Below are 7,550 nucleotides of genomic sequence, written 5' to 3' on the forward strand. Positions count from 1 at the left end.
AAAACTATATTGAATAATAGTGGCAAGGGTGGATATTCTTGTTTCTGATCTTAGAAGAAATGTTTCATCTTTTCACTGCTGAGTCTGATGTTAGCTGCATACTTATGTACATGGTTTTTATGCTGAAGTATGTTTCCTCTATACCTACTTTCAGATTTTATCATAAATGGCCGTTGACTTTTGTCAAAAGCTTTCTGTGCATCTGCCGCGTCCAGCACAGTGGATGAGAAAGACCTGAAACAGGGGTGAGTGCAAAATGAAAAGACAGACATATAATTTGGCAAGTGGGGAGTCAGAGGGCCCTCCTGCCCTCCTGCTCCTCCTTTTGGCAGGAAGACAAAACGGCTCCTTTCAGCCCATACTTTTATTAGCAGAAGTCACATGACATCATTAGGGACTAGCTATACAGGGGAGTTTGATTAGTGCAGGCTCTGCTATCAATCAGGAATATCTTGTTTTGTTTCCATGGGGATAGGCAGTGAAGTGGAGCAGAGAGCACGTCCCGCCCCAAGAATGTCTGTTTGGCATGCTTACTAGGACAATCACCAGGGCGCAGTTTGCTGCACCCTCGAGTCACGGGGCAGGTTCTGATCTCTGCTCCTCCAGGCTGCAACATCTCCTGCTTTTTGTTTTGATTGCAGGGCTATCCTGGTCAGTCCAGAATAATAATATAGGGTTCTTTTTGTGTTAAATTTGCAGGTGTCCTGTTAGGATCAGGGAACCAGTGAGAATTGTTTGTCCAAATTGAAGGGGAAGGGTCAATCCAAGTTAAGGGTCTAGCTAATGGAGGATTTGGAACGTAAGTCCAATACAAATCAGCATCTGCCCCAGTTACAGCACAGGAGACCAATGCCACCAGAGCCAGCAGCATGGGCTCAGGAGTTTTAGGTGTCTGAGTGTGCAGGAGCATCTGTTCGCTCTTCTGACCGAGGCCCTTCAGTTGTCCCCAGGTCACAGGAGGTGCCTGACGAGTGCGTGGTCGTGGTTCTCGCTTGGTGGGGGTGGTCCGCCAGGTGCAGCCTTGGACTTTCTGTGTCGCCATTGCCACACTCACTGTGGGATCCCACATCTCCCATGGCGCAAATGGGGGGTTCATGGTATGGCTTGATGTACCTGCTTGGTATCCAGCAAGGGCCTTAATCTGTTGAGACACAACCATATCCTCGTCCCCATGTTAGTAGGGGGGTTGGTCCTCCTCATGGACCACCTTCTAGTGCCTTCCACCAGACCTGTGGGTGTTGCACTGAAGGGGTATGTGAATGGTGTTTCTCATATGGGGTTGATTTTTGGTCATCTGTTGTGAAAAAATTTAAGGTTAGGAGAGCTAAATGCAGATGTGCAGGTGGAGATTGCCCAGCTATTCCCCCTTTTTGCTTTAAAAGTTGATTTTTAAGAGCATAATGTGCTCGTTCAATGATAGCTTGGATTATATGGGATGCCTGTAGAGTGACTAGTAGACCAGAGAGAGCAAAAGGCTTTAAAAGCTTTACTGGTGTAAGCGGGCTTTAAAGATCAGCCTGAGAATTGCCAAAGGTGAGAGGCCCTGGGAGAGGGGAGTGAGCTCGAATATGTGTAATAAAAAAAGGAGAGAAATGGGAACGAACAGCTTTTTGAAGTTGGAGAAATAGGAGGAATAATTCCTCAGAATTAACATGTTTAATTTTTACAGTCTCAATAGACCTGGTCATTCCAACAACATAGGCAGAGTCACTAACAATATTAATAGGGGTCTTATCTTTAGAAACAAGTACTGTAATTACTGCTACTAGTTCCACCCGTTGAGCCAAGGTATAGGGAGTAACTAGAGTTTTTCCTTCCTCAGGACAAGTAATGCCTGCTTTGCCATTGTTAGAGCCATCTGTGAAATAAGTAGGCACATCTGGGATAGGAGCATCTGGGATAGGTGACTCTGGGCCACACAAAGGGAGTTAAGGAAACAAATAGTAACAATTTATGTGCAGGAGGGTGATTGTCGAAAATGCCCACAAAATCAGCAAGGGTAACCTGCTATGATAAGCAAGTTTGCCAAAGTTGCTACTGTTGAGTTTTATCAAATGGAACATGAATAGTTGAGGATCAAAGCCAGTCAACTGGTGAGTACGTTTTCTTCCCTGCATAATTAAATTAGACATGAGGGTAATGTACGTCATCAGAGTCTTGCCCTCCTGAGAATGTGGAAACAATCATTCTATGATGCCAAATGTAGGCTGTTCCTGAAATAAAACTCCTGTAGGGGCTTCTGGAGAAGCTACAACAATGAGAAGAATAGGATAGTCATAATGAATACGATTAAGTTGAGCATTTTGAATGGCAATATTTACTATATCAAGTTCCTTTTTAGCTTGTGGAGTCAGAGTCCGTGAGGAGGAAAGGGTTGAGTCCTCTTTAAGAGTCTCGAAGAGGTGTTTAAGTGAACTGATAGGGATGCCCAAAGTTGGGCGCAAACAATTTATATCTCCTAAAAGCTTTTGAAAATCATTTAATGTTTTGAGATTATTGTATCTAATGGATACTTTCTGGGGTGTAATGGTGCATTCTGAAACCCAATAACCTAAATAGAAAAAGGGAGTTGTTTTTTAAATTTTTTCGTGGGCTACATGTAGTCCCCATCATATAAGGTCATGTTGAACTTAGTGAAAAAGTGTGTTTGGGAGAGACTATTCCAGGGCAGCTAAGACTATGTCATCCATATAGTGAAAGATATAGGCTTGAGGATAGAGGGACCGAGCTCCCTCCAGAGTGCTAGCCACGCATTGCATAGGACTATTCATCATTTCCTGAGGCAACACTTTTTATTGGTACCATTTCATGGGAGCTTGTTGGTTAATACTGGGCACCAAAAATGCAAATTTCTCTTTGTCTTGTGGGGCTAAGGGGATTGTATAAAAACAATCTTTAAGATCCAGAACTACAATTGGCTAATTTTGAGGTATGGCTGAAGGGGATGGGAGTCCAGGCTGCATTGCCCCCATGGGTTGCATAACTGCATTAATAGCTCGAAGATCATGAAGCAGCCTCCATTTGCCTGACTTTTTAGGGATTATAAAAGCTGGAGTATTCCAAGGACTAGTACTCTCTTCTATGTGTCCTGCTTGAAATTGTTCTTCTACTAAGGCTTGTAAAGGTATAAGTTTCTCCTTTGCTAGAGGCCATTGATCCACCCAAATAGGTTTAGATGTAAGCCACGTTAGAAGTGTGGCATGTGGTCAATGTCAATGGCCCTGATTAAAATTTTTATATCCTACCCCTTTTCTGTCCAATTTGGGCTGAATAGGTAAAGGAGAAGGATCTCCCTGTAAATTTTTTCCTAGCCCTTTTCCTGGTTGGTACCCCATTCTCGCCATCATATGATTTGTCTTTTCCTCGTTGGGGAGAACTAGGTGCCATTGGGCAGATCTCTGCCCCATAAATTACAGGGAATGTCTGTAATAAAAGGTTAGAAATGGGCGAGTTGTTTATTGGGCCCTAGGCAAGGAAGAATCGCTGCAATTTGAGTAAGTTGTTGGGGTTCTCCCAAGCCTGATATTTTCCCCTGGGGTTCAATCAAGGGCCAGTCATCTGGCCATTGATGAGAAGTAATGATGGAAACATCAGCCCCAGTATTTAAGAGACCAGAGAAGGTTTTTCCTTGAATTTTAACCTTACAAGTGGGCCAATCTGAGAGTATTTGTTGAGTAAAGCACACTACTTGATCACCTGTGCTCCCAAATCCTTGTTCTCCTCTGGTGACAGGATTAGAATTGTTAGGGATGTGATAAGGCAAGAGAAGGAGCTGAGCAATTCGCTGACCTTGAGGAATGAGATGGAATGAATGAGAGAGAGAGCCATTACTTTAATTTTTCCTGAATAGTGTGGGTCAATAAGGCCAGGGAGAATTTGGAGGCCCTTAAGATTAAGGCCACTTTTGCCCAGAATGAGTCCTACGGTCCACGGTGGAATGGGGCCTCGGATCCCAGTAGGGATTGCTAAAGGAGGATCCAATTCACTAATCTGAACAGTTACTCTGGTTGGGAGGTCCAACCCAGCACTTCTGTTGGTAGCAGCTGAGAGGCTGAAGACAGCCTGAAGGGTGTGCTGGAGGTCCTCACAGGGTATACCCCCAATATTTGTGGGGCCTGATGCTGGCCCTGTTGGCCATTTCCTGGCAGTAAAGGGGAACTGTTTTTATGAAATTTTGATCTGCATTGATTAGCCCAATGATTGCCTTTTTGGCACCGAGGACACAGTCCTGGTGCTCTAATGTCACCAGCAGGTGGAGGTATTATAACACCTGTTTTGGGCCGGGAATGGCCATCTTTTTTAATATGTCCAGGCTTTTCACTTTGAAAGCATTTGGCAGGGGAAGAGTTAAAATTATTTTTAAAGGCAGCACAAATTGCTTGGGCTAGCATGGTTTGTTTGGGAGCCTGTGTACCAATATTTTGACATGCTTGGACAAAATCTGCAAGGCTGCCATTTTGATGAATAGGGTTAAGGGTGGCCTTGCAATCTTCATTGGCATTTTCATAGGCTAATTGTTTTAACAAAATGTCCTCCGCTGTAGGACTATTAATTTGACGGTGGAGAGCAGATGAGAGGCGGTCTACAAATTCAGTGAAGTCTTCTCCAGGTCTCTCTAATATTTTAACAAATGAACCAGTGTGCTTGCCAGGGTCTGATACTGTCTGCCACGCCCATCTGCAGCATTAGTACACCTTCTTAAGTCAATTGGGCTATTGGACTGGTATATTGCCCTGTGCCTGTGAGCATCTCAAAAGTAAGACTATGTCCATTGGCCAAATTAATATGGGCTTGCTTTTGGCACAACTCAGTATAAGAAGCAAAAAACTGTAAATATTGCGGACCACTTACAGCAGCTTTGGCTAACATTTTAACATCCTAAGAAGAGTATCTCCCATGCAAACAAATTTCCAATAGTTCCTGTGTATACGGGGAATTGGCCCTGTTCAACCTAACACTAGACTTTAATTCTTTTAAAACCTTTATTTCAAAAGTTTCATGGGTTGCAACAACCTGAGTGGGATCACTGGGGTCAGGCCTGTAATCAAGAGGGAAAGAAAGATGGTTCTCAATGTACAAAGCACCCGAATGAAGGGCGGAGGTCATGGCCTGCTGAAACCGAGTCAGCGGCTTATCCTCCCAAGACATTTCTGGACCCGATGGAGGGGTCGTGGTGGAAAATCGTCCTCAAGCTTGGATGGCAAAGGGGTCAGAACGGTTAACAGGAGCCGCCTCGGAGGACATGGCCTTTTCACATGGTTTCTCAGTCTGTAGAGGGTATAGGACCGATTGCACTAGCCCCCAGGTTGCAAATACCATCACGGGTAAGTGATCCCCTCTCCTGTGTGCTCTTTTTAAATTTTCTCCCCCTCGGTCCCAATTTTCAATATCTAGAGGGCCTTCTTCTGGAAACCAAGGATTATATTTAACCACCCCTTTTAGCAATTGTGTCGATCGCTCCTCTTTCACCTGCGCTCCAGCAGTACGGAGGAGGTGCTTCAAAAGCCGGAAATAATGTTTCTCACCTTTACTCAAATCATTCCTCATTGTTACCCTGACTTCCTAAGACAACAAGAGACTTCCCACCCTTAGAGTCTGAGGGCCTGGTCTCGATCCAGGCGTCTCACTTACCGCTCTCTGTCTTCACGTTCTGTTTTTTCCCCTGGGGGAATCCTTCCCGACTTCAGGTCCCTGTTTGGGCACCACCTGCCCTTCCAGCACAGCGAGTGAGAAAGACCTGAAACGAGGGCGAGAGCGTAATGAAAAGACAGACATATAATCTGGCAAGTGGGGAGTCAGAGGGCCCTCCTGCTCTCCTTGGCAGGAAGACAAAACGGCTCCTTTCAGCCCGCACTTTTATTGGCAGAAGTCACATGACATCATTAGGGACTAGCTATACAGGGGACTTTGACTAGTGCAGGCTCTGCTGTTGTTCAGGAATATCTTGTTTTGTTTCCATGGGGATGGACACAGGGGTAGGCAGTGAAGCGGCACAGATAGCACGTCCCGCCCCAAGAATGTCCGTTTGGCATGCTTACTAGGACAATCAGGAGGGCCCAGTTTGCTGCACCCTCGAGTCATGGGGCAGGTTCTGTTCTCTGCTCCACCAGGCTGCAACATCCATCTAGTGAGATGGTAATATGGCTTTTATTTGATTTGTTACTGTGTTGTATCACACTGATAGGTGGATACTGAGCCATCCTTCCATCCCTGGGATAAATCTCGCTTGATCATTATGTGTGGTCCTTTTAATGAATTCCTGGATTTCCTTGTTAATTCATTGAGGATTTTGCATATGTTTGTCCATGTTACTGGCCTGCAACTTTTTTGTTTCTGTGATTTATTTTTCTGGTTTTGGCCGCAGGGTGATGCTGGCCTCAGAATGAGTTCAGAAGTGTTGCTTCCTCTGCAGTTTTTGTGGAATGGTTTCAGAAGGGTCTGTATTAACTCTTCTCTGAATGTCTAGTAGAATTCACCTGTGATGCCATCTGGTCCTGCATTTCTGTTTGTTGGGAGTTTTAAATTACTGGTTAAATTTCAGTACTGGTAATTGGTCTGTTGGTGTTTTCTATTTCTTCCTGGTTTAGTCTTGGGAGATTGTACCTTTCAGAGAATTTGTCCATTTCTATTAGCTTGTCTATTTTATTGATGTATAGTTACTCATAGTAGTCTCTCATGAACCTCTGTATTTCTGTGGTGCCAGTTGTAACTTATTTTTCATGTCTGGTTTTTATTGATTAGGGCCCTCTCCCTTTTTTTCTTGATTGAGTCTGTTTAAAGGTTTATCAGTTTTGTTTCACTCTTCAAAAAACCAGCTGTTTGCTTCCTTGGTCTTATCTGTTTTTTATTTTTTAATTCACTTATCTCCTCTGATATTTAAGATTTCTTTTCTTCTCAATTTGGGTTTGCTTTATTCTTTTTCTTTTCCTTTGGGCATAAGCTTAGATTGTTAGAGGTTTTTCTTGTTTCTTGAGGCAAACTTGTATCACTACAACTTCCCTCTTAGAACTTCCTTTGTTGCATCCCATAGACTAGGATCATTTCATTTTCATTTGTCTCCAGGTATTTTTATTAATTTTATTACTTTTTTTAACTTCTTCAGTGATCCATTGGCTGTTTAGTTGCATATTGCTTAGCCCCAAGGGTTTGTGCTTTTTTCAATTTTCTTGTTGATTTCTAGTCTCATAGTGTTGTGGTCAGAAGAGATGATTGATATTATTTCTATTTTCTTACTTATCAAGGTTTGTATTGAGGCCTAGCATGTAATGTATCATAGAGAATATTTCATGTACACTCGAAAAGAGTGTATTATATTATGCTTTTGGGTGGAATATATATATATATATATAAGTGACAAAATCTATATATGTATAGATATCTATATATACATATCTATCTATATATCTATATCTATATATATGGGTTTCCCTCATAGCTCAGTCTGTAAAGAATCTGCCTGCAATTCAGGAGACCCCGGTTTGATTCCTGGGTTGGCAAGATCCCCTGGAGAAGGAAATGGAAACCCACTCCAGTATTCTTGCCTGGAGAAT

At 43.2% G+C, this 7,550-nt stretch overlaps 1 protein-coding gene across 1 annotated transcript; it reads right to left on the bottom strand.

Annotated features, from left to right (window-relative positions):
* Positions 1-274: 274 nt before the first annotated feature.
* On the bottom strand, positions 275-5,737 carry LOC145537916 (endogenous retrovirus group K member 6 Env polyprotein-like). The gene is made up of 2 exons (XM_081568937.1): positions 5,632-5,737; positions 275-1,294 (listed from the first exon to the last, which is right to left on the bottom strand). Exon 2 carries the CDS (start codon positions 1,157-1,159, stop codon positions 653-655), a length of 507 nt encoding a protein of 168 aa, XP_081425063.1. The 5' UTR covers positions 1,160-1,294; positions 5,632-5,737; the 3' UTR covers positions 275-652.
* Positions 5,738-7,550: the final 1,813 nt, after the last annotated feature.

The sequence above is a fragment of the Giraffa tippelskirchi genome, chromosome 2 (assembly GCF_054371585.1).
Source record: "Giraffa tippelskirchi isolate mGirTip1 chromosome 2, T2T-mGirTip1v1.2.pri, whole genome shotgun sequence".
In the NCBI taxonomy this organism is placed as follows: domain Eukaryota; kingdom Metazoa; phylum Chordata; class Mammalia; order Artiodactyla; family Giraffidae; genus Giraffa; species Giraffa tippelskirchi.